Genomic DNA, 27,621 nt, shown 5'->3' with positions numbered 1-27,621 from the left:
ATATTACAGCCTTTAATCATAAGCATGCTGTCTGATGCAGACATGGATGAATGACAATAAAAAAAAATTACTTCTTTGTTAAGAATCCATTATCATTCCATGGTAATAAAAAAAAAAAAAAATCGTTCATATCATAGCATCTGTGGTAAACAGCTAGATTTGGATGATGTGTTACTTTGTGGCATCACTCAGGGTTGTATCATTCTATGTAAGTGCTTGAAAGAAAAGAGCAACAAAATTACAAAAGGCAAGATTAAAACACAGACAATTTTCTCTGGCTTAAGATCATAAAAGGGAGGAAATTCATAGTTAAGGATCCAGACCTCAAGTATCTGAGCACAATGTAGTGCCAGCCTTAATTTTACATAACTGTACCCTGTTATAAGTAGACATTGGTGGTTTGATCCTGAATGATGAGTTATATTGCTCTTAGCAGCTGAAACCAGAACAATAATTTTATTTTAATGCTTGGCTTTGCTCGGTGAATAGACTTCTTGAATCAGTTGTAATTGTTTTCTTGCCAATTGAAATAAAACAAATCCTAATAAATAGTTTGAGTTCTTTTCAAAAGTTATCCTTAAAACTCTGCTACATAACATTTTGCTAAAATGGAAATGGGAAATTGTGAAGAAAAGCCAGTGTCACTCTTGGATTTTAGGAATTTTGAAACTTTTGTGGCAAGTTATAATGTCTATAATCCTGCAGAAGCTCAGTCAAAAAAAAACCAAACCAAACTCTTAACTGATGAAGGAAGTAGTTAATAGTACTGTTAGCACAGAATACTGAAAGTAGTACAGAGTTTTTAAAGCATCTGCAATTAATTGAACTTCTACTTTAGTTCTACTTTTCTTTAAAAGTTCCACTCCCCTTAGTTCTTGGAAATTGTAAAGAGGGTGGCAGAAACTGCTTTAAAGGATGTCAGACTGTGGATGCAAAATGGAGAGGAGAATAGGCAATGACATAGAATCTTATCTTGACATTTTACCCTAAGGACATTACTTCAAGGATTCCAAAAGGAAAGATTAGTGATTTCCTGTCAAGACAGGGAAAGGCCCTCAGCACTTCAAAAGGCGGAAGTGACCTGCCAAACAGTTAAAGAATAAAAGCTAGTGTCTGACAAGGTGAGGCTGACTTGAGAGAGTAATGCCTGTGGTTTTCTCAGAGTCATTTTAATTCTGTCACTGTGCCAAGAAGCCACCACAGTATTTAAATGAATTGTACCCTTTCTGACTTGTTTCAGGTTTGGAAGGATTCACTGGAGTAGAACTGGGAGTTGAAGAGACAAATCCTAAAATACTGTAGCTTCCTTGCTAGAGCTGGAGCTCTATTTGGTTTTGAATGGTAGTGTACATCTTCTCTTGAGTAGAAATTACTAAAGTTGTGGGAAATTCACATTGCAGATAAACTAGTCTCTTGGGTGTTTCACTGAAATGGAAAGGGCCCTGACCCACAGTTACAGCCCATGAGATGAGAGACATGAATTATTCTGTGATAAATCTTTTACTCATCAGTATAACTGTGGATATCACTAAAAAGGTGTACACATTAAAAAGAAAAGTATGGAGACAGAGGGACAAAGAAAACCGCTTGGTGAATATGAATTATACACTGAGCAGCATGGATAATAGCTGTGTGGAATGATAGCATCATGCTAGATCCACAGCGCAGTTCAACCATCAAAAGGTTGCCTCAGAGAATTGCTGAATGTTGGATTTTAATGTCTGGGATTTAGTAGTCTCTTCTCTCTTCTAGTTCTGTAATCTCTTTAATGATACATTGATTGGGATTGTCTCTTATTGAAGGGAAACTGCCCCCTTTTCCATCTCAATTCCCATCCTTGGATTCTTCAAATATTCTCTGACATATATGTGTGATGCTCTGCCTGTGAGAATCTTTGTGAGTTCCAGGGCCTGGAGTTTCCTTCTGATTTTCTGATGCAATCTCTTTCACTTCTATTAGAGTAATATTTTAGAGTATTATTTTCTCTGTGTGACAGACCTGCATGTTACCATGCTACGGAATCTCTTTCTCAGCAGCCCCCTCGGTTGATTTCGGTTGATTTTTTTTTTTTTTTTTTTTTTTTTTTTTTTTTTTTTTTTTTTTTTTTTTTTTTTTTTTTTTTTTTTTGGTGGGAGGAGGTCATGGTGGTTTGGTTTTGTATTTTTTTGACATGGTTACTGTAAGGTGCTTTTACCATGAAGCACCTAATTGTAAATCCACATGCATGTCAGACCAGAGTGCTGTGTCTATACTGGCACTAGTGCATAAAGCTTTACAGGTAAGAGGTGCCCTAAGAGATGTCATTGCATGAGTTTTTCTGCAGTGTAATGTGGGAAAACTTTTCATCCACAGGCCCTATACAAAAATGTTTTTAACTTAACTTATTAAACCACGTTCATGAATTTTGTAAAAGCCAGTAGCAAGGCATGGATACAAGTTTAGATGATGATGATGTTTTCCATCTGTTAGCATGAATGCAACACTCATTTTAGGAAGATAATTCAGGGCATGTCATGTAGTGAAAAAGCATTTCAAGAGTAGCTCATTGCCTTTAGAAGGCAGCAGCATGTTTTTCCAGGTCTCTTGTGTAGATATGGAGACAGTTGATTCCCCATATGATGAGTAGCTGCAGAATCCTTATGCATCTTCTTGCAGATCTGGCATGGCTTCTTCTCCAGCATGGAGGACATGCTCTTAGACCTTTGCAAAGAGCTTTGTGTGCCTTTGCATAAGAAGGACATAAAGATGAAGGGAATACCTTCAATACCTATATTTGCTGTGATGCTTTACTGTTGCTTGGTTTTGGCCAGTTATTTGCTGATGCCCACAATGTGTAATTCTATATTTCAGTGTCTTCTTCAAAGCCAGAGGGCTGAAAAATGTCGATTTCTCTGAAATTTTGTCTGTTTTTTAAGAGGAAGTGTGAGAGTTTTGTTAAAGCCATAATTTTGCCCGACCTTCATCTAGAAAGCATAATACTTGCCTGTTAGACAAGTTGAAGTTATTCAGATAAAAAGCCCCTGAATGGGGGTATGGGGGAAGAATGTGTGATGGAGAGATAATCTGAAGATCCAATATTTTCTATTTTTTTAAAATTTGCTACCAGCTTATTTTATTTCTGTCTCACATATGGAGCCACTAAGTTTAGTTGTTTAAAGGACCAGCAATTCTCAGCCACCCTACCTCAAAAAAAAAAAAAAAAAGTGAGAACACCTGTCAGCAGAATTTTTTTTTGTGTTCTTAGCAGTATGTAGTTACATGCTGTGGTATGACTTGGCCAACTGAGGCAAAATGGCATGGTCAGCCAATTTAATTGACAATAAAGTTCCTAAATGTCTGCTCACTTTTGAACCATACTAGCTTTCTGACATATCTGATGGAGAGCAGGGGTGGATTTCATTAGGAACAGGTTTGTGCCCATAATCTGGCTACAGGCTGTTTATGACTCTGTCCATACTAAGAAATAAGCAGTTCTAGAGCTTGTATTTTATTTCCATCTAAATGCCATCTGGGCCAGGAAAACAAACTGATCTCCTAAACATTATCATAACTTTTTTTTTTAAATCCAGGTTTGTGTTTAGAGCCACATTCATCTCTGAAATGATGGCACTTTTTCTTGTGCTTCTGTTGGGTTCTTGGCAACCCTATGCTACTCTAGACAGCAAAGGCACTTGTAGTCTACTTCTCCCCCAAAAAGGTCAATATCCAGATCTAACTCTTAAATTAGCTGTCAGTTTTAGAATAAGTACATCATTTTTGAATCAGATGTTTGCTTATTTCTGTGTACCTAACAAAGTTTAGGAATTCCTGTGTCTGTCATTATTCAAATTGATGCTGGTCTGTATTTACAAAATACTTCCTTGCCAAACCTCTGTCTTGGACATCCAGCTGTGGACAATTGTGTGGAAAGCACAATCTCCAGAGCAGTTAGTAGAATGACTGACAACTTGTCGGGGTTTGCAGAATTCCCATCACAGATTTCCCATGTCCTTCCTTCCCTTTCTTATGTGAAGAGGTGTTTTGGTTGGAATGTTGTCCAGAAAAAATGTTCCAGTCTTCTCACTTTAACTGTTCAGTACTTCTTTTGTAGTCTGGATGGGGACAAATATGATCCCAAGTACATGATGATAATAATGCTTTTGCTTTCCTTCTCCTGGCATGCCTGTGCCTTACATGTGATCCTTGTTTTAACACACATTTGTGGCATAACTTCTTTGTGATGTGTAAGTTTGCATTCTGCTGACATGAGAAGAGAAAGGGAAAACCTAACAGTGCCCTCTGAAGCTGTCTCTGAAGCTGCAAACCACTTGTTATAGGTGGCATTTGAACAGTGTAAATGCAATAATGATCCGTGGAAATCTTCATTCCCTTCTCATCGCTGTCTGAGTTCATGATTCTTGATATCAACAGCAGGCTAGCAGCAGGAGGTTTTCAAAACATCCAAGTTGGAGAGGAGCACTGCTGTTCAGAGGGATGTATGCTCCTTGCATAGGTATTACTGAAGTAACCCTAGATCCCAGCCTGGGTGCTATTAGCGGTGTATTTGTTCTGGATCCCATTTTACAAGTACTTGTAGCAGCTCAGGAAACTCAGGAAGATTCTTAGGGTTCACATTCAGTTCACATTCTGCAATCTGGTGAAAGCCAGGACAAATGTGAGGTCAGTTTTCATAGAATCATAGAATGGCTTGAGTTGGAAGGAACCTTAAGGATCTTTAAGTTCCAAACTCCCTGCCATGGGCAGGAACACCTTCCACTAGAAGTGGAAGTTATTCTTATTCTGAGTTGGCCTTGATACTCCTGCAGAGTTTCTTATAAATGAACAGAAATTATTTAGCCCACACCTTGAAATGCCCAAGCTCTCAGGGTAGGCAATCATATACCACCACACACTTCCTGTTTATTCTGTTTATCCTGTTTATTCTTCGGGTTTTAAGTCCAAAAAGATTTTTAGTGGGTTTTAAACTTCTTTGAGGGAAGACCACCCTCATGTTTTATATATTTGAAACCCAAATTTTTCTTTGTATGTGAAAGGAAAACAAATATTACTCTATAGGATCTTCATAGTCATCTGAAAGCTGAAGTCCAGTACACAACCATATGCCTCACTCATTTTAGTTGATTTTGCATTCTTTAAGGTTGCTTTGTTTGCATATTCAGTGCATTTTAACTTGTGCAGATTTTGAAAAGAAAAAGACAGATCAAGTAGCTGGAGAAATACATTCTTTGTGTCCAAAATCTTATGCTTCAGTACATAACTTGATGTGAAAATTGGTATGCCTCCCTGCATAATTTTCTCTAGCAGCCATCCTTCCCACTTAAAAGCACAGCTTCGTCAATGTCTAATAAGATGCCCAAGCATTGTAACTGTGAAAGGAAATGTATATTGGAAGAAAATTAAATATACCAGAATCCCACTACTACTGAAACTGTCTCTGTGTTAATTAGTACAATGATTTAAATGTATTTTGTTACTCTATGTATTTTTTTTGATACTTTTAAAAGGAGGGTCTAAAACATCCATAGGCTTTTATCAGCCCGCTGTGGGGAGGAAGAGTGAGTGCCCTTGTTACTCTGTGCACCTCTTCTCCTTATTTGCTCCTTCTTCCCCCTCCCCAGGTGAGGCAATCAGATACCAGCTCCATATAATCTAGGGACAAGAACCCTTTTTCTGTGAAAGGTCATTTCATAGCCAGCTCCAGGCAGCAGTGGGCGGGCAGCCCGTCAGGCTGTCATCAGGGGTGCAAGAGCAGGCCAAGCTTCTGCCAGCAGCCCATTTTAGTCCTTCCCAGCACAATGGCAGGTCTGTGTGCCGGGCTTGCTGCTGCCCTTTTGATGCCAAGCCCAGTGTCACCAGAAGGCCATCTGGATCATTAGGAGACCAGCCCTTTGACTTCACCCATGCAGCAGAGGGAGGAGAAAGCATGAGGAAGGTCAGGTGCCAGGCTGCTCCTCCAGACTTGCTGGCACCATCCCTTCACTGTCACCAGGCTGGGGCCCTTGGCAGCTGGGAACATTTCTGTGGCAAGACTCATTCACTCTTTAAGAGATGTTCTCCCTTACAGGAGATCTTTGCTGTTTGCACATAGACTGTAATGTGACTGTGCTGTGGTGTTTGCAGCAGCCAGATAGTGTTAAACTTACTTGGCTACGTGTGACAAATTAACTAAACTAATTTAACTTTATGCCATGTATATTTGCTTTGGGTTACTTTCTCTAAACTATTATTTATGAAAATGCATGAAGCAATGGTGTTTTTTGCTAGAGACTGCAGCAGAAGCAGTGTGTGTTGACGCTCACTTGTCAGTTGTTAAAGCCACAGGTGCAGTGAGGTGTTACAGTCTTCTGTCCTGCTACAAAGAAGGCCCTTCAAAAACCTAAATGGAATAAGAATTTGTGAATTTCCTGACAGCCAGTCAACAAAGAAGAGCAAGGAATCAAATTAGGACTGATGCTGATGAAAATCACCAGAAATATCAATGTGGACATAATAAGTAACAGGGTGCAAAATTGGCTGTATAAAATGTAACACTTTCATAACTTAAAATAAACAGTTTATGGCAATTATCTATGGCAAAAAAATGCAGTAATCTTGTGCTTTTCTTGATGTAACAGTGTTTGGCAGAGGTACATATAGTCCTGAACCTTTGAATTCACCACTTTGGTTTACAATTGGGCTTTTCTTTAGGAAAGTGAAAAGTAAGGTTTTAGATTGACAGTAAAAGTAAATTTGCTGGTCATGCCAAGAAATTGAAACTCTGTGGTTCTAGATGGTCTTCAGAGTCTGAATCCTGCCCTAAGTAAGCTCAAACTCCTATGAATCTCTCATTATTAAATCAGGATTGTCCTTTGGGTGTTCATACTATCAAGTATGAGAAACAGGCTGCCCCTCAGCCACCCAGAGCAACAACAACAAAAAATATTTTGGCAGCATAAGACAAGATGAAACTTCAAAATAAATGTAACAATTAAGAAGAATGAAAAGTTTGCTAAAGAAACACATGAGTACTTGTGAATGAAAACTTAAAAAAGGTTTTTTCCTTTCAGATCTGAAGGGGAAAAATATGGGATCAATTTTGAAAATTGGAATTTTTGACTTCTCCTTTTGTCTCCTCCTATTGTCTTTTCACACAGTTTTACTGGCATACCTATGTCCATCAGATTTTGGGGCTACAAGGGGCTGCAAGGAGATTTTGTATAAAGACGGATGTAGATTTCAGGGTGTGATAATAGAAGCACACTTATAGTGTGTTGATTCTCCAGAACATGTTTTTTGTAAAGAACAATTGTGTTTGTTATGCAAAAGTCCTTTTCAAGCTGTAGACCTGAAGATCTGTGATAAAAACTAGTATAGTAGCTTCCACTGCAGCTCTTTGTCAGTAGATAATTTGACAAATTAGGTAACAGAATGAAAATTGGTTAAATATTGGCTGGGAAAATATAAGTTGAAAAAAGGCATAATATTCTGTTTTCTAATTGTAGTGATTTTCAAAATTTCAAAATTTAAATAATGCTAAATTTTGGGAAGATAGAATTTTAATTCCAGTAATATGATATTAAATTTCAATCTTTTTCAGACTAAAGGACATGATTACAAAAATACTGGAGAAAACAGAAGTCTAAATTCTGTAGTTTTAAAGAATCCTAATAGAACTTTACAGGAAAATTAAGAGGGAGTGCAGTTCTGACCTTTTTTTAGACAAAATTAAGCATTCCACTTATCTAATGTTATTTTTCTATTTTTTTTAAAATAGATCTTGCCAGCACTATTCTTATGGCCTGGCAATGAATTTTTTGCTCACATTCAGAACTTTAAATAATGTGCATCCTAGATGTCTGGCCAGTTCAATATTTAAATCCTTGATTAGAGATAAATTAGTGTTTTAAACTAAAACAGACTGCATGCAATAAACCTTAATGAGTCTGACTTGAAACCACAAATCAAGGATATTAAAGAGTTAAGGTTTAAATATTTGAAATCCATCCTTAGTTCACTGTACTTTGTTTACTGAGGAGTCAATAGAATCACATAATATTTTACAGATATATTTATTGAGAAAGATGAGTAAAATAGGGGAAAAGCACATTAGTAGAATGGATTGGAGTTTTGCTCTCTGCAGCAAAATGGCCATTTACAAACAGGACTGCTGTTTATTTTAAGTTATGGAAGTGCCAAATTGTGAAACCTGGCCAATTTTGCACCCCTGTAATTGTGTCACCATTGGTGTTTTTTCTCATTTTCACCAGCATCATTGCGGATTTGATTCCTTGCTCTTCTCTGTTGACTGATTGTTGAAAAACAAATTATTTCACTCCGTTTTTTGAAGAGCCTTCTTTATAGCAGGACACTAAATTATTGAAACCTTTAAGTTCATAGCACTGCCAGCCCAGTCTGAGTTCTAGTTTACCTGCACTGGGTCATCTGCAGCTTGAAATCCCAGACTGATTGCAGGACTCAATATGGTCCCTGACTCAGTATGAGTCAAATAGGTGGTCAGTATTATAAAACGCACCTTTGGAAACTGTACCACTACAACACTTAATTTCAACGAGTAGAGAGGGAAAAGGGACAGAAATAGTGACACAAATCCTGCTCTGATGAGTTCTACTAAAAACAGAAATAAGACCTCATTTTGAATTGCATTCAAAATAGCATTTTTAAAACCTCATATTTGAGTACTCAAATCTTCCAGACTTATGATAGCTTATGATTATTGGAAGATGTAAGAAATATTTGTCATTTCCGCATCACCAATGCCTGGAGGCCTGTATCAGGATCAAACTGTGGTCATGTATGTTGTTTTTCAAAAGAAATGTTTTCATTGCATTCTTTTGCTTTGAAAGTGAAACAAGAATACAATGCTTTCAATCCCAAAATTGGAAGAAATTGTGTGAACTATTGTGTGAGAAAGAAAAAAGAATAAGGAAACATAGCTTGGATTCAGGCTTTTGAGACATTATAAATGTTGAGAAAAATATTGTTTAAAAACTGGCTCTGCAGTGCCCTTTAAAATCAGTAAGCGTCTATTTTAATTCCCATATAAGTAGTAACTGGCTGCTGTCTGTATATATACTTGAATGTTACTTGCTGTATAAGACCTTGTTTGCTTAATTTCAACCTAACTGCATTTTTATGGCTGTGCTATAAACCTCTTGAAAATAGTGGCTTAAATGGAAATGCTGACACAACATTAATTACACTGGCTCCAGTGTGATACTGTGATTAAAGTTTATTTATTTTGTGTGTGCGTCTGTGTGTGTGTAATTTCATTGTTGAAAAACTAATGGAAAACTAATGTGGCAATGGAGAATGTGATTCTGTGCCTGATATTTTTCAACAGCAAGAAACAGTTTAAATGCCAGTTTACAGTACCAGATAATTTATTTTTAATTGAGGTATAGTTTAGGTATTTAAAATTTTTGAAGTTTGGGAAAGTGACAAGTTTCCCACTTTAAAGCTGTTCACTGTTCTTACAGGAGTTTTTAAATGTCTTTTTGGGTGGTGAAGCTAAATGTATATTTCATTAGAAAATTAAGTAAATGGTTTCATTTCCTTAGTAGCATATGTTCTTTGAGATATTCTGGAGAAAAGTCTGAAAGCATGAGGGAATGAAATGCACCGTTAACATTCTATTACTATTGAATATGAGGTAAAAGTCTATTTGATAAGTAGTTTGTCCAGCTGGTGCTTTTAGGTTACTGACCTATGGATTGCATCTAGTCAGTTGGGAAATGAACAGTGCAAATATCTTATGGCCAGATGAAGAGTAAGTGAGGGAGAGAGAGATCCTGTCTCCAACCTGTTTCTTAGGACAGTGAGCTGGGATTGGAGAAGCCTTGGATGCAATCTGTTTCCAGCAGTTTATAATTATCATATTAGGCAAGAACTGGGTAAAAACACGACATGGTCTAGAAAGCAGTTCTAAGCTCTTCTGTTTCCTGAAGGAGTGTTGAGAGTAATACACTATATTGCCTAATGGAGATATGTTTGATGCTGTGATTTTGTGTAAACTTTGCTGCCCCTTTCAGGAAGGTGCAATCAGAGCACTTTTTGTGTTAATCATCTTTTCTTGTGTATCAGTTAGACAATATCACTTTTTTCTGGATTCATGCATATATGGAACTTGAAGGCAGATCAGGAAAATTGTCTAATGAGTAGTAGGTTCTGCAGAAGTGAATCGTATGCCTGGCTGGTAGTCTGCGGTGTGCCTTCCTTACATCAGTGCCGGTGTTCTGCCTCATCTCAGGACCAAAGTAATCATTCCCACTCTTGCCATAAACACCTTTCCTAGGAGCTCATGGCATCCAGTCAAACTTTTTTTTTTTTTTGGCAAGAGAATTTTTGCAGATATTGTTAATGCTAATCTGTCTGGTAGACTGACAACTGTAAAGTTGCAAGGTAGCATGCCTTGCAATGTGGTAGGGAAGTGAGACACAAGTAGTGTAGGTTGGAAAGATCAGAGAGGAAAAGTGAAATCCTTGTGTGGAATGTCCTTCTTCAGTTTGCTTGGTGAGAACATTCAGCATTCATTAATCCAGTCCATGAAATTTACATTTTTTTATTTTTACTGTTTGCTTTCACTGGAAGAGAGTGCAAAGTAGGCAAATAGTTTCAAAGTGTGTGGTCTTTATGGTTTATATGTATTGCTCAGATCTACCACTGACCACACTTCTTGGTCTTGTTCCCATTTGTTACAGTAATTAAATATTAAGTTGTTATGAAAGGATTGTGCCGTTCCCTTGAAAGAAAAAAGAATGTGACTCCTCCATGGTTCTGTGGTACAGCTGATGTTTTATTCAAACTAATGTGTAAAGATAAAGAAATTATGTGTAAAGTTTATTCCATCTGTAAGGAATGTAATGATTCTGGATCTGAAGCAAAACTGAGAATCTCCTACACTGTAGTGCATTAGGTTGGTTTGGAGAGAGAAAAATCAACACATACCATTGATACATTTGGTTGGAAGGACAAGGGAGCCTGCACAGATCAGTCAAACTCTGAATACATCACCTTCTTAACTGTAGCCTTTAATCTGCATTAAGACTAGATAATACTTGTCCTTAAATGACCTTTACATTGAATTGAATATTGCACTGGAAAACTTCGAAGTCTAATTGACAACCAATTATGCAATACAACTGTGGTTCCAAGCCTGCAAGAGACCGGCTCTTCTGTTTGACCACACCCATTAATGCCAGGGAAGTACTTCAATCTTGTAAACAAGGACCTGTGTATGGTCACCTAGTGTCTCAATGGTTCTGTAAATGAGAAAATGGAGTGGAGAGGAAGGAGTGATGCTTGAAAAGCAATCTCTTAAAAAAATGTTAATGGTATGTTTCAAAGCTCTGTTTTTAAATACTGGCTTGGCTTTTCCTGGTGTTATGTTTAAGACTTCACAATAAAGTGCATTTGTTCTGCATTGTTCCCAACTGGTCCCAAAGTTTCATTCAGCCTCCACATGAAGCTGCTTGCTCCTATGTCAGCCTTGGGAGGGAGCTCAGAGGAGTGTTCTGCTGTAATGCCATAAGAGAGAGCTGCCTGTTGTGCTGGCAAACACTTAGCTTACAGAAATACTGTATCTAGCCTGTATTCAAGGATACCATCATCCCAAAATCTTAAGGAAGCTGTTTGATGATGCCATTTGAAGCCTCTTGCTCTATAAGACCCAGAGCAGTTGGAATGCATGCAAAAATTTAAGTGCCTTTAAGTCCTTTTCCAGAAGTCGCCAATACATACTGACTATCCCATAACCTTCAACTGTTCCCCTCATGATTCATAGTTGGGTGCTTTTAGGGATGCTACTATTCAAATTTATGATTCAAAAGGCAGCAGTGTCTTGAAAGATACTTCAAATCCAAGGTTATCTAACATCAGGTATTCTCAATGAAAAGGGATTTTAAGTATCTCTACAGATCCTAATTGTTATTCACACTGGAATATGAGATAAGAAAACTCATAAACATGAGTTATGCATAATTTTTACCACATTTGATGTAGTACAAATGTTCTGCCAAGGGGAGGTCTGAAAACTTTCAAATATTTCAACCATTGACAGCCATTATCAGTAAACAGGCCAATATGGTAAATTTTGGCCTGTTTATAATAACACTTTTTCAGATAATTAACACCTCCTTTTAACCTCTCCTAAATATGAAATAATTCTACAATTTCAAAAACCCAATACTTTGTTCTGTTGGTCTCTCCAAGTATTGTTTGGCCTCCAAAATCTGTGGAATGTGCAAAATGGAGAAGAGTGGTTGATACATGATCTACCAAGATACATTGTGCTACCATTCAGAGGGACTGTGGCAGGCTGGAGAGTCAGGCCATCAAGAACCTAATGGAATTCAACAAAGGGAAATATGATGTCCTGCACATGACAGGAAATAACCCATGCACCAGTACAGACTGAGACTGACCTGCTGGAAAGCAGCTTGGCACAAAAGGACCTGGAGACCTTGGTGAACAAAAAATGGAACATGAGCCAGCAATGTGTCCCTGTGACAAAGAGATCATTCTCATCTGTATGAGTAGGAAAATTGTCAACATGTCAAAAGAGGTGATCCTTCTGTCTGCTCAGCACCACTGAGGCTGAATAACCACTCAGTCCAGTTGTGGATCCACAACAGGGTCTAATTCTGGGGCTTTTGGGACAAGGACATGATCATACTGAATCAGGCCCAGTGAAGGGCCAAGAAAATAATTAAGGGCTTGAAGCATCTTTCATATGAGGAGAGATCCAGGATTGTTTAGCCTAAAAGGTCAGAGAGGAGGCTCAAGGAGTTCTTATAAATGTCTATAAATACCTGATGAAGGGGACCATTGCCATACACAACTGCAAATGTTCTAGTTGTTTTGATGACCATGTTTTGGACTTAAAAACTGACTTGGACTTCTGATAATTTTATTGGAATTGCCATATTTTTTGACTGGTCTCTTATATTTTAAAGTTTTTTTGTTGTTGTTGGGTGGTTTTTTTGGTTTTTTTCTTGTGGAATCAACATCCAAATTGAAACACATGCAAAGATGTGTGTGTATGATTGATGATTGCCATAGGACATATAGACTTAAAATTCATAAAGCAGGAAATAAATACAAAGATCAATGGTCTTTCATTAATGCCTTCAAAGCTGGCAAATTTTGAAAGGGTATGACTTAGAGCAGTGGAAAGAAAGGCTTTTTTGGCTTCATTATCTCAGCGAGTCTTTCCTTGCTCTGGTAGTAACTTAACCTAAGTTTGGCTTGCATCTTTATTGTGTAGTCTATGTAACATATTTGGATTTGGAGAATACTTGTAGACCAATAAAACATTCCTGAAGGTGGATAGATTTTACATGCCACATGTTTAGGGAAATTAAAGTATTTTAATACACAAAGTATCTTAGGCATACACTGTGTTCTAGGATCAAAGGTGGAAAAGTGCTGAGTGTTAATAAGGTCCTGGAACATCCATTTGACAGTGTGAGGTGGTGATGCATACACACTGGACCTTGAGATCTGCTTTTGAACATGCATGTGTTGATGTCATGTACTAGATATCATTCAATGAGAATTTACAGGCTATTTTCTTGGAAACCCTCAAGTTTTTGCACTACACTGAAAAAGCTACACCTTTTGCTCACAAAATGCTCACAATCTTTCTCTGCCTTTTCCTTGAATAAGATTTCTAATAATTTTTTGCTTAGTATTTGTTTCTTGTCTTCACCAAATGATGAGCTATTGCTCAAGATACCTCATGGGAGTAGCAGGTTAACTCATGATTGTACTCTGAAGAATCTTATCAGAAGGCCTCATTCTTCAGAAGAAAAGGGAAGAGGAAAAGGACTTTTGCCTTGTGTGTGTAGTGCCTTTTATTGCACTAATGTGAAATGATTAGATGTGATGGACAGCAGTTTATCAAAACAAAATCTCATTAAAATCTGTCTGCACTTTGCCCTTACTCTCCTTTGTATAATAAGATTGTGAAGCTTTCTGTGACCAGATGGTAACCTGTGGCAACCTGTAGTGTGTGTACATTCATGGGTGATGAATAAAACCATTGTCACCCTTAAATGTTGGCATCAACATTATGTTAGTAACATTTAGAAGTTTCTGCTTTATCAGCAGCAATGACTGGCAAATAATCAGCTGTTTTGTAATGGGAAGCTTAAAATAGCAGCTGAAGACATTTGAGTTAAGCTTCATGGAAAAAGACACTGCTGCATTTATTATGATACCATTTTTTTTTGTGTAAGGATGACATGATTGTTATTTTAGCTTTTTAGACATACAGTGCAATTAAGAATAATCAGTTTTCCCACACATTCCACAAAGCAACTGAAGCACACATGCTAATAACCAGGCCCTTAAATTCAGAGTGACTTCCGCTGCTGCATGGGCAGCCAGTGGGTACAGATGCATGCTTCACAGTGGTATGCAGCAGCTATTGTGTGATTGCAGCCTTCTTACGGAGACCTGGGTCTCAACAGAAGTTGCTGATAAATAATAAACTCTCTAATATTTGCCCACAGTACCAATAGAAGCACTTTTTGGAGTGCTGAGGAGGAGGATCTGTACATATGACATATGCTTTGTAAGCTGTAGCAGGCATCCAGACTAGAAGTTTAAAAGAATGTACAAAAGAATTCTGATTTGTGTTTACAGGAAGTGGTAGATGGTTGCACCAATAAAAATTATTCTGTGTTATAGAGGCACACTGATACATACAGCGTTTGACTCATAATTTGTGTGACTTGCATGAGGCTGGTTTTAAAACTCTGAACATCAGCAAAGAAAAATCATGATTTGGACAGGGTGTTCAGAAAACAGATTTTGCCTGTAACTAAAGGTAGTAAGTTTATTCAGACAGTTTTAATTCATAATTATTCCCACCAAAGGCCTCCCATTTACTGGGAGGGAGAGTCTTACATACTCTTTTACCAGGGTCTGCCATTATTTTTTTAGAGTGAGGGTTTTATAAACAGATTTAGCTAAGAAATGTTTATATGTTTGCATACAAATATTTTTTTTGTATTCTTTTTTCCAATCTTTTTTCTTTGCTTACTGCTCTTCTCAGCATAAGTATGTAGTACCTTTATGTGATGTATTCCGCTAAACTTTTACTGTACTGGGGCCAAGTCAGTGGTACTTTCTTTCATACTTGGGACTAATTGTTTGCTGAATTTTATCTTTGCTTGCTATCTTAGATGGAACTACTAAATTAAATGTATGAAAAATAAATTGTTAAACCTTATGACTGGACAATACTCTTTACCATGAAATGAAACATAGAAAGAGCACACAGGTGATATTTTAACACTGACACACAGTTACTTGCATTTCAGAGGACATGATTGTCCACATGCAATTTTAAAACTTGGACTATACCAGGTGGTAAAAGAGTCTTAGTGAACGTATTTGTATCTATATGAAAGATTCCAAGTTGAGATAGCATATTGCTCTCTTTGAAGAGGAATAAGCCACAGTGGCATGAGAAGAATTTTAAAGTGTTTCCATTCCAGGACTTACATTTGTGTGGTATTTTACCAAAATTTCTTGTGAAAATTCACACCTTTAAATGAGGACATGATAGCTCATTAAAAAAGACAAAAAAAAAAAAAAAAAAAGAAGAAAGATTTGTACGAATGGAAGATTAGATTTGCTCCTGCAAGAAAGGATTGCAAGTTCTTACCACCATTAGTGCACCAGCCTGTGCTGGCCCCTTACATTCAAGTCAAATTAATGGTGAAAGAATTTTTCCTAAATGTTTTCAAAAATTGGGCTGGTATTATGTATGACTGAAGCTGCAGTTATACACCTTTGTATAAGAGAGACATGTGGAGAAAAGAGGAATTGCATTATCCAGTTTTAAAAGATGCCCTAACACAATGGAAAAAAATTGAGGATGTTGCCAATTACAGATTTTCTTTTTTCCAGTGGAAATCTAAGTGAGATTGTTTAGACTGAAATGAAAGCTTTTATGTTCTACCCAGTTCAATGTTGTGTTTACCATGAAATGTGCCACTAAGGTCACTGTAATGAAGTCAAAAGTAAAAATTACATCTTTAAAGTTGGACAAGAAGTCCCATTTCCTCCATGAGATCTGTCTTGAGACTACTGACTAAGGAGATAGCCTTATCTCCAGCTGAAGAGCTGTAAAGGTGCAGTCTCTCCCTTTCATTCCCATGGAGTTCCTAATTTTTAGTTACTATTTGGCAATTATATTTTGGTGTGTTTGGTCAGGATCTGTAACATTTCAGTGCAGACATCTGCTCTGAGTCAGTGTGAGTGAAGCTGAATAGTATATACTTACCTCCTGGCAAGTAAACATCATCATGGCAATCCTCAGTCCTGTGACTGTGGGACACATTAAGTTTAAGGGTAGCTCATGACACGTTTTTAGCAAATAAACTATTAACCAAGATGACTTCTCAGCTCTAGGAAAAAAAATTCAGAAAGGGCCTCATCCATCTTTGTGAATGGGTGACTTTGAACACTTTTGTAGAACAAGAGATTGAGTCTGAATGGAAATGTTTAAGGAAGTCATTTGAACATTATTTACATAGTTTAACTTCAAAGGTATGCTAATATTTTATAGTTTAGTTACAGCTTATCACCTGTCTTTGTTCTTCCAGGCATTTAAGACCAAGGATGGCTACATCGTGGTGGGAGCTGGAAATGATCATCAGTTTGTCACTGTGTGCAAGGTGTGTGTTAGGCAAGAGTACAGAAATAGCTTCCATTCTTACTAGGAAAATTAAAGATGCTGATTCTTCTTTATTATCTCTGGTTGTTTATTAATTTTTTATTTTCTGTATGGAAATACAGGGTGAGTATTCTAACCCTGCATCTGTTCTGACTCTGAGTTCAGAACATACCAGTTCTAAAACTTGTAGGTACTGTGCTGCTTTTGAAGTCTGTGCACATCTGATTTAATCTTCATCTACTTAAATCATTACCCAAGCACGTTGTCCTTTAGAGCCCCTAGCACGTGCTGATCTGTGCTCACTGAGAAACTTGTGGACTTAGAAAAGAACTTAGAAAAGTTACAGGACTCTGGGCTGATTTTGGAGTGGTGCAGAGACATGATGTTGAAGAACAATGTTTAAAAAATATTTTTTCTAAATGAAATGTATCAACATTCCAAATAAAAGACCCCAATAACATGTAAGATGGGACAAGAGAATTTTTGCATATAGCATCAGACAACATTTCAAAAAATTACAGCTCTAGCTATTTTGGCCATTGTGTTTTTACTCTAGGAAATTGGATATTTAACATAAATTAATGACACTCAGGAAACTGACCGTTATTTTCCTCCATTTGTTCATGTCAGATATTTCACATTTCTGTGGAAGTTCATCACTAATAACTGGAATATGTAGTAAGAGGACAGTGCTGTTTTGATTCTCTTTTGGTACAGTTTGGGGTATGAATCCTCACCTCGCTATGTGGAGGGGTTCTGCTTTCACCTTGAGTTGACTCTTAACCTCTTCAAAATTTGCTCAGTGGGTTTTCTTCAAAAAGGTGTCTGACTACTACAGTCATCATTATCGTAATATTGAAGGAAGACTAATAGCTGAATAAGTGTCTACCTGGCACAACTCAGTTTTATCAAAGACACATTATCTCATAAGGGAAATATTTCCAGAGTGTCCCGGGACATAGCTGTGAATGTCTTCTTGGTGCTTTATCATCTAAAATGAAGAATTATGTAGCAAATGTTTGTCATCCTGCAATCCTCGAGTAAGATAGAGCTGAAGATCCATCTCAGTAGGTTCTGACTTCTTGATGTGAGCAATCAGGCACTAAATCTTTAGACCATGCACTTTACCTGACTTTAGGGTGCAGCTGAGAGAATTGCAGTGTGCCTTGTTGCTACATATTCTCTCTGTAATCATTAAAGAGTGAATGGAACTCCAGAAGATGAAGCAAGATTTTAATGGTTTGTATTACCCCAGAATGTATAGGATGAATATTAAGTGAGATTAATATTATCACTGGTCTGCAGGCTGGTTTTTTCTTTTTTATCTTGATAAATGTGTTCTGGTGTTCCTACAATTGAATATAAGAGGTACAGAGCATGGAAAAATGACAATTGCTTACATTTCAAAGGGATTAAAAAGGCAGAAGAAGTAGTTCAAGTTTTGAGTAATTGTTAGATTTTTCTATACACCAGTTATCATATTTGTTTCTATAAAGAATGTTTTTTACCCTTATCAGGCTGTTATAGGTATGGATTTGGGCTGTTACATTGCCCAAAAAATAAAATGATGAAGAAGTCAGTGGAATGCTGGAATGAATACTGATTAGAGATATGCCTTGTGCTAAGTCAAAGGTGATTTGGAACTTAGTGTGAAGAGGGAAAGGTAATAGGGGAAAAGAACTTTATTACAGGAAGGCCTGCAGCACCCTAGTGAACTTTAGTAAATACAGAGAGAACTATTTCAAACACTGGAATTGCTATTAAAGAATCTTTCTGAGCTGAGTTGGTGCTCTGTTGCCCTGAAGGCACATAGTCTAGAGATGCAACAGCTGGCTCAAGCTGTCAACTATCGCAAACATTCTGCTTCGATCTCCTCAGGCAAGCAGAAAGAAAAATCTGGAATAATTCACTGTGATATTTTCAAAATTAGTGACAACTAACGTAGCTTGTTTGAGGACTCGGATAATTGAAGAAAAACTTTGTAACACTGCTGGCTGAAATGCGTTTCATCGTGGTCAAGTATTGAAGTAGCACATCCTGACCTGTGACAGGTTTGGTCTGATTAGGAGTACTGAGCAAGACTCTTCAGGAGACTGAAGTTTTCTGTACAGCAAGGGAGATTTCAAACAGATTTGCTAGTGTTGCAGGACACAAAACACAGAGAGTGTAAGCTCTGAGTGTGCATGTGGAGCTTGAACAAGGCCTCAAATAGAGAGCACCATTTTCATTCTGAATGTTCACAGTGAAATAAAGAAAATAACATTGGCAACATGATGCAGAAAGATGAATGGTACATTAATGAATAACTTCTCAAGTGGGCATTTGTTAGTCACAAAAAAATTGAGAAGGACATATATAGACATGCAGCTTTACACCAGATGGACATTAAGTTAAAGCTGAAATCAGTAACATTAATTAAAACAGCAGAGTGAGCAACTCCATATGATCATTTTTCATATAACACATCAAATGGAACCATAGCTTTCTGATTAATTTATTGGTTTTTTAAGCTCACATAAGTATTCATTATCATTTAATTTGAACAATCTTACAGTTTTTTTCCTAAAGCAGTGATTTGTAACTCCAAACCAGCAGTATTAAGGAAGTAATTTTAAGGGGTACCAACAGTATTGATAAACTTCTAGATAGAAAAGTTAATCAATACTGCTGGTACCCCTTAAACTTAGCAATTTTCTAATGCTAATTTATGATATGTTGTGATTTCCATAAAATGGATTATATAAATGCAGAAGGAAAAGAAAATATGCTGTGAATTAGGTATTGATGGAAGATGCCAGATTGATGTTTTATGTTACCTTGCAGATAAAAATCTGCAGAAAAGTTTTGTAACATCACCATTGTTCTAGTATTAGTTACAGATACCTTGCTTCCATGCTTAGTTTTGTTACTCTAGGTGGAAAATAACTCAAAGATGACTATCTGTTTTAATATCTCTAAATAACTGTTGAAAGAATATATGTTTTGCTGAAGGTTCTATGTCATCAACAGCTATTCACTTGTAAAGGAAGCTGTATCCTTATTCACTCCAGCAAAGTCAGGAGTCATTAAATGATTGTGGCCTTGGTCTAAAGCAGTCTCAGAGGAATTAGTAGAATGTTATGTTTGAAGCAAATGTCAGAGAGATTGACATCAACTTGACACCCACTTACATGTGGTAGTACACAAACATATGCATTCAGGGAGCGACTGAACATGTTAATAAAACATAAGTCCATTAATGATTGCTAAATATGTAGAAAACACCTTCAACTCAGAAATGTCCTAATCAAAAGAGAAGTGGAGTTTGGATGAATATTAATGAAGTGTTGTATGTACTGGCCCTCTTCTTAAACTCTTCCTAAGCAACAGACAACAGGCAGAGATAGAATGATGGGCTTCAGATTTGAGCCATTGTTTTTTTAAAAGCCATCTTAGAAATGGCCCTATAAAAATGTAGCATGTTTAGAATGATTATGACTCATCATAAGAAAAACTGAGCTTTAGCATGTGTTAGTGAGTAAAAAGACATGAAGGATATGTGACAGTCTCTTTCTTTATAAGATTCTATGCTGCCTTTCTCTGTAGCTGATGTAATTGGTGTATTTTTAGAATTCACATTTAATTGTGTTTATTTATGTTCTATAGAAAGTCATTGTGGCACAAATAGGTAAATTATATTGATTTCCCTCACAGCTGCTTTTCTAATGAATGCCTGTACAAAATAGTAAGACTCATTCTGCATATTTAATTCCCCTTATACTATAATACACATGGTCTTCACATGTTGTTTAAAGCACATGTTTTTTAAAGGTCTAATGTGGCAGGTGGAAGTTAGACATCCAAGATGTATTTCTCCTTTCTCAGAGGCTATACCACCACTTTTCTTTATTAATTTTTTTGGAAAAAAATAATAAAAAAGACCAATGGTGTTTCAATAGAAAAAGACTTTTTTAAAACAAATTTCTTTTGTTTTTCTTTTTTCCTTTTTGACAGAGATTACTGAACTGGAAAGAAATAATCTTAGACATATCTTTTCTCCATCTAGTGTATGAAGTACAGACGTATTTCTTTTTCTGTGACACATAAGTTAGTGCAGGATAATCCCACAGATCTATCCATCCCTATGTTAGTAACTTACTTTTTTGGTGTTTTATGGTAAGAATTTCTCCTGGCTACTCCCAAAAGCTGTTAGCAAAGATTTGGATCTTCAGTCTGATTTCTCTCTTTTTCCTTTACTTGTTATGTTGCATCAACCAGGAGGCTTTTTAAAAAAAGAATTAAAAATTAATTTTTGATTTTTTTATATTAAATGATTGAAAAACAGTGATTATTGGAAATCAGTGATTTTTAAAACAATCAGTAATTATTTTGTTTTATATATATATATATATCTCCTGTCAAGCACATTTTTTACTTACCTTTTTTTTTACTTAGATCCTGAATTTGCCTGAAGTTAGTAAAGATTCCAGATACAAAACTAATGCACTCAGAGTCCAGAACAGAAAAGAACTTATTGACATATTATCAACCCGGTAAGTTAATTAAAAGGGAAGAATCTTTATTTAATCTGTAAATGCAAAGAGTAATGCATAACAAACCCTCATCATGTGAAAATTTTGTTTTACTCTTTTCAGATACTCCAGTTTTATAATAGGTATTGCAAAAGCTTACCGATGTTAAATAGTCAGTCTTTTCACACAGACAATGGTGCGAACTAAAGAAGCCAGACCACAGATTTAAGTTTTCAAAAACCCTTTTTAACTTCTCAACATTAACTTGAATTTTAGTGAAACCAGTGCTTTCTGCTTTCCTGGATGAGTGTAGCACCTGGAAAAAAAATGCTTGGAGCACCATTTGCTTTTGCTGTGGGATTTTAAAGTTTTCAGTGAGTGTTTCTGTATCCAGGGGAGTTCCACTTGCTTTTCTCCCTTACTGCTGATTCTGTATTGTAGTTCTCTGTGTCACAAACTCTCCCTGGGCCATTCCTTTTGAAATCAAATGGATATATGTTTAGTTTTCTGTTTGGGAATCATCCTATTAAGTACTTAATTTTTTTAAAGAGAAGGCTGAAAAAATCTTTTATTTGAGAGATTACAATAGCTTAGTTATCTTCCTCATTCTGTTTGAGAAGGTCTTATATCTGTGATGTGCTCTTCTGTTTAAATTTATGTAATGAAACAAAAATCTAATCTGTGTAAACCTTCCCAAAGGTGGCTTTGGCAGCACCTTATGCTTCTGGGGCTGAGCACAGGAGGTGGTTAATTATTTAAGAAAAGTCATACAATCATGTTGACCAGTATTAGTCTTTGTCAACAAATGCATAACAGTTATCATTGAGGCAATTTTACTGGGGGAGTTTAGAAGCATTAAGTCAGATATCTCCCCTTTCATTCCATCCAAGAAAAAGAGTTTCAGTTTCAGAGCACATCCACACTCCCCACTCTCAGTCCCACATTTTTTGGATATTGAGAACCAGATTCATGAGTCACTAAAGAGTGTAGAGAGTTATTTCATTTCTTCTGGTTGCACTTGTATTTTGTCTCTATCTGACCTGTATATTTTTAGATGTCCTGCCCCTGGTGAAAAAAACAAAGTACCAAGTGACTGCATTTTTGAATAATTACGGTGCAACTGTCCTTGATTAACTTTTGGAACTCTTCTTTTACCTTCTTGTAACAAATGGATTGTGATAGCACAAATGAGGCCACTTTTGCTATAAGTTTTGAGCCACTGAAAGGCCATAATTTATCTTTTGACCTAATTTTGAGCTCTTGCATTATTGATGCATAGTTTTAGTTTCAAAGTTGGTTCATGTTGATTTATTACTTGGACTTCATTTAGTATGGAATTTGTCTGATGTACTCTGGTACCTTTTGCCATCCATAGATCAGTTACTTGATAGCTTGTTGCCTCTGGTTAATTTTGGATATTGACTTTTTTTTTTCTTATTGGCAATGTCTGAGCAAGAAGATAAAGTTCAAGGAACAGTTGTTCTTTGAATTGCCAGAATTACAATTTGTTTTTGTATCTGTAGCTATTAGTTAATCAAATTACATTATTGCTCTTCTAATTACTGCTTTATGTCTTTTTTTTTTCCTCAGAGTTTGTGTTCTGTTTTATTATTATAATTTAGGCTGAATTTGTGCATATTATATGCAAGTATGTAAATGTATACACACTTTTGGAGTAGACATTTCTAAAGTATTCTGCTATGTCATATTATTGTGAGTTCATCTGGCAATCAGTTATAAAACACAGATATAACAAACACCTTCAATATTCTAATGGAAGTTGAATGTGTTTCCACACACATTCCATGGTAACTTTGCTCTAATTCACAGTTTTTTGTAAAATTGTACATGGTTTATTTTTGAAGTTACTTAGAGAATTAAATGAATAGTTTCTCAGTGCTGAAAAATGTCAACCCTTGAGAAATGAAGGGAAATGACAAAATAGTAATGATAGAATTTCACTGAAAAATACCTTAATTTACTCACTGATTGCTTGATAGTATTACAGCTTCCAGCACATGGAAAATATAACCCTAAGGTGCATTACTTGGACAAAAACACCTGCAGACCCTTCTATTCACTCACTGTATGTGCACTGCTGTCCACTTTAAAATGAATTTGTGGAGATATAAGCTGCAGCAGCTTAGAAGACATATTCTTTAGACATTGATTTTCTCAGTCTAGCAAATGAAGTACAGTTGTGTGAAGTACAGTAGTTTTGTTAGGATGAGACACTCCTTTTCTCCCCAAACTCTCCTGCTGCCATTTTCAGTTTATGCACCCTTTCTGTTCCACTAAGTCATTGGTATTTAAGCAGCATGTATGGCAGATGCTTGGTACTCTGCAGTTGCTTACATATAGCACTGCTGTTGCACAGTAGAGATAGGCATATATTTTTTTCAAGCCTTTGATGTTGTTCTAATCCTAATAAACCAAGGCTCCACCAGAGCTTAGAGCAGGTTTCCACTGACCTATCTACCCTGTTTCCTTGCCCTTATCCTTTTTGAACTGTTTCTGGAGCTGTGTTTTGTGTTTCACCTTTTCTTTTCAACTTTTTCCTAATTTTCAAAATTAACTATCTGCAATTAATTTCTAACTTCTGAGCATTCAGTAAGTGCAAAAAGAAGTAACCCTTAAGAAAAAGTGTTCACCAGGCTTTGTATTGGAATAGGAGTTGTTCAGACCCACTCACAGGGTCAAAAACTCCCTGAAGCCTCGAGCATATAATTTGCTTCATGCATGGAGCTGAAATTTTTGAAAGCGTTGAACTCACCAAGGAGGCACTTATTTGCCACCAAGGTGGCTTTTATTTGCTAAAAAATGAGCAACGGGTCACAATTTTATTTTTAGATGTGTGCACAAAGGAGACATTGGGACAATTGGTCAATGTTAAGGAATGCTGAGGTTTTTTAAGAAAAAGGCTCTATATTGGGAATTCTTCACCCATGTGACCTCTAGTTTAAATCAATAATTCTATTCACCACCTGTGGTCACCTGTGGTAACCATGCCAGATTTCAGGGCAGTCAGGTAACCATGGGGATTATGCAGCACTTAGAAGAAATTGACCTTTAAAGAGAAGACTTCTCAGAAGGGTGTGAAATTATATATTCATCAAAGTCAGATATACTGAACTGAGTGAGAATACAAGATGGGGACAAATATGACTTCAGACATATATGCAACTTGAAACAACTCCTCTGAAAGCTGTGAATTGCTCCATTTATTTCAGAAAGAATTTCCTCATCCTCTTCTCTGACAGAAATGAAGAGTGAAGCATGCCTGTCCTTAGCTCTTTAATCCAGCTTGCTCTCTGTACATCTCAATTCCATCTGTAGGGCACAAATGAAAGGTGGAGAGGGACAGCAATTAAGGAAGGATAAGTTCCCATATCCACAGAGAATGTCATATGTCAATAAAAGTTTAGGGAAGGTAAACTCCTGTGAAGTGGTATGTGGCTTCTGAGAGAGCCTGCTCTCATACTGAAGCAATAAGAGGGATTACAGAAAACAGTTCCATCTCAAGACATGAAGTGTTTTTAGTTCCACAGTCTATGAGGAAATGAATAAAATGCTGCAAGAAGGATATAGGCTCATGGGGCATTTTGGACTTTTTTTGCTACTGGTGGTGTTGTTCCCTTTGCCATCTCTGGTCCTCTTCCTTCTGTGCTGGTTTTTTCCTGTTCCCATCATCTTCCTCCACTTTCTACAGGCCCCCTTCACTCTCTTCATCTTATTTCCTCTTTCTTCTCCTACTGCTGGCATTTGCACATCTACTCTTCAGTAAAAGAAAAAAAAAAGAAAAAAAGAAAAAAAAAGTTTTGGTGCCTTCTGTATCTGCTTCTTTATTTACGTTACATTTTCCCCAAATGACAAGAAAGCAGAACTCTGACAAAAGCAAATTACCTCTGCTTTCCTTTCTTGTGTATGTGCCAAGAGTCAATTTAAAATGACCCTACCTGGGTGGAGGTCAGGTTCAATGGCTACCACTGAGGCCCCTGAGACTCCCAGCTCATGTGAGAACTGACAGACTACAGAGCACTCTGTTTTTTAAGTTTCCAGTGAAAACCTCTGGTTTGTGAGTTAGGTGTACATCTAACTCACAAACAAGAGAACCAAGTTTTAATTGTTGCTCTCTTCCCCCTCTTCCTCTCTTTCACTTTTGCTTCCACTAGAACACAATAGTACCAGACACAATGCAGATTATTTTGTATGTGTATATATAAGCAGGCATATGTCAAGACACACGTATATAGACTGCACATGAAATTTTACATGTGTGCAAAATAGTATAGTACCCATTTTAATAGTTCCTAGTATAATACCAGTTTTAAAAGAAACTGCTTTGAGAAAGGGGGCTTAATCTGATGATCTTCTTCAAATTACTCCAGAATTCAAACATTCATCCCACCATGCACCTCAGTAATGTAGACACATATTAAGGGCAGCTAAATGTGTGCTCCAAGGTACTTTGGGAAATTAACCTGTAAATGGAAAAGAGTGTGTGGGGGTGTATAGGTGTAGGTGGAAGGTGAGTAGCAGATGTGCCCTCAGCCTTTAAACTGAAGCAGCTTCACATAAAGAAGAACACATAAATTCAGTATGATTAGTGCTCCTGCAGCTCCAACCAAATTATTGTGGACTCAGAAGTGTTAGGGCTGGAAATGATTCAGAGTGGAACTTCTATTCCTAGCACTTACATTTTAAACCCCTTATTCTTGACTGTACACTACAGCTGCATGCTGTGTATGTAAGTGTGAGGGGAAAAGGAATGAGCAGGAAGGAAACACTTGGAAGGAAGGAAGGAACTTGATCCTCAGTTAATAAAGTCGTTGCTAAATGCTTTCCACCTAGTAACAGAAGAGGAGGGCACCTAAAGGGGAAAGAGTATTGTAAGAGGTTTAATTTGCCTGATGAGAGCATTGTTAAATTCACACTTGTTGAGACACACCCAGCCTTTGTAAATCTCCTTCCCTATCCCCACCATTTCCTTTTCTAAGCCAAGTGCCTGGCTGACTGAAATCACTTGATAACATTACAAGCATGAACATCTTGCTGTTTACAGCTTCAGCAAGACAGGTGTTTGAAGTTTGAAAGACAATTGACTTCAGTGTGGCACAGCTGGTAAGGCTTACTTTCCCAGTCACATACCTTACCATCACCACAGAGAGGGTTCAGCTGTGGAGGCAGAGGCTACCAAATTGCCACATTTTGCTTTAAAGCGCTTCATTTTAAGTTGCTATTTTATGCTGTCTTCTGTGTACACAAATGAGAGAGATCTAAAACGTCTCAAGCATCTGATTTTTGGACTGGGTAAGCTAATGTGTGTTTTTGTGGGTTTTTTCTTACCTTTAATAGCCTTCTAGGATTATCATATCTGTGTGAAGTTCAAGATCCTTTTTGAAAAGGAACTTGCCATCTCTTTTCTGATGACTTACATTTCTAACTTGAGGCTACTGAAATCAGTGATTTTAAATGGACTTTTTGACCTGTGTCTTGCTAGTTCCTTAATCCCCTTGGGTTAAAAGAAAACCAGCAACATAATCAATGCAACTTTTCATCCTTCTCAATGTGCTTTTTTTGATGTGTGTTTACCTTGCTGATTTTCAGTTAATTTGCACTTTTTTTGTCATAAGTATAAAAGTTACGGTCCTTTTTTGTACTTGAGTAAAACAGAGGAAGATTGGAGAAAAGCAGTATATTTCTAATGTGCGTAGCTTAACACTATCTGACTACAAAAGAATTAGTTCTTTTACATGCTGGAGTAACTTCTCAGTAGCCATAAGAAATGCATTTTACAAGATTAGTCGTGTTTCCCTCTGTGTGGTATGCCATTCCTTAAAAATCATACATGGTTTTAAAGCAGCATGCAAATCTTGATAGAGGAAAGAGAAAGTCTATTAACCTCTGGCACAAATTTAGTGCACAAAGGTGAAGATTTATTAATAGCTCTACAAAACTGGTAGCAATATTTATAGTATGCAGTATTTATTTATCTATAAATAAACAATATTTATTTATGTAAATATTTTTATTTATATAGAAATATAAAAGAATTTTCATGGTGAATTGTTGTAACTGCAAATGTGTGGATGGTATTTTTTATGTAGCTACCACTTATAATCTACTGTATGTGATATCTTTTAAAGTATTTGAAATATCTCTCAGCAAAACCTGTACAATCATGTTGATCACGACTATTTTAATATTTTGTCTGTTGTGATTTTCCCAGTGATTCACCAGTAACAGAAGAGTACCCACTGACAGAGATATTTACACACTATTGAGTAAATACTATAGAATTCACTTTGAAAGCACTAATTCTGTATTCACTGTACACTAAAGGATAATGATCCGTTATTTGAATTTTCCCAACAAATATTTTCTAGGGCTTTTGTTTTGTGTAGTGTCTTCTATAGATGCTACTGT

At 36.7% G+C, this 27,621-nt stretch overlaps 1 protein-coding gene across 2 annotated transcripts in view; it reads left to right on the top strand.

Annotated features, from left to right (window-relative positions):
• The window catches only part of SUGCT (succinyl-CoA:glutarate-CoA transferase), a 311,756-nt gene that overhangs the window by 102,848 nt on the left and 181,287 nt on the right, over positions 1–27,621 (top strand). For both annotated transcript variants that reach the window (XM_059477514.1, XM_059477505.1), the window contains 2 exons: positions 16,614–16,685; positions 21,119–21,216. In XM_059477514.1, coding sequence (XP_059333497.1) covers positions 16,614–16,685; positions 21,119–21,216 — 170 coding nt within the window. The remainder of the gene's footprint in view (positions 1–16,613; positions 16,686–21,118; positions 21,217–27,621) is intronic.

Source organism: Ammospiza nelsoni, chromosome 1 (assembly GCF_027579445.1).
Source record: "Ammospiza nelsoni isolate bAmmNel1 chromosome 1, bAmmNel1.pri, whole genome shotgun sequence".
Lineage (NCBI taxonomy): Eukaryota > Metazoa > Chordata > Aves > Passeriformes > Passerellidae > Ammospiza > Ammospiza nelsoni.
Note: the sequence above shows the minus strand (reverse complement) of the source record. Positions and strands in the feature narration are given on the sequence as shown.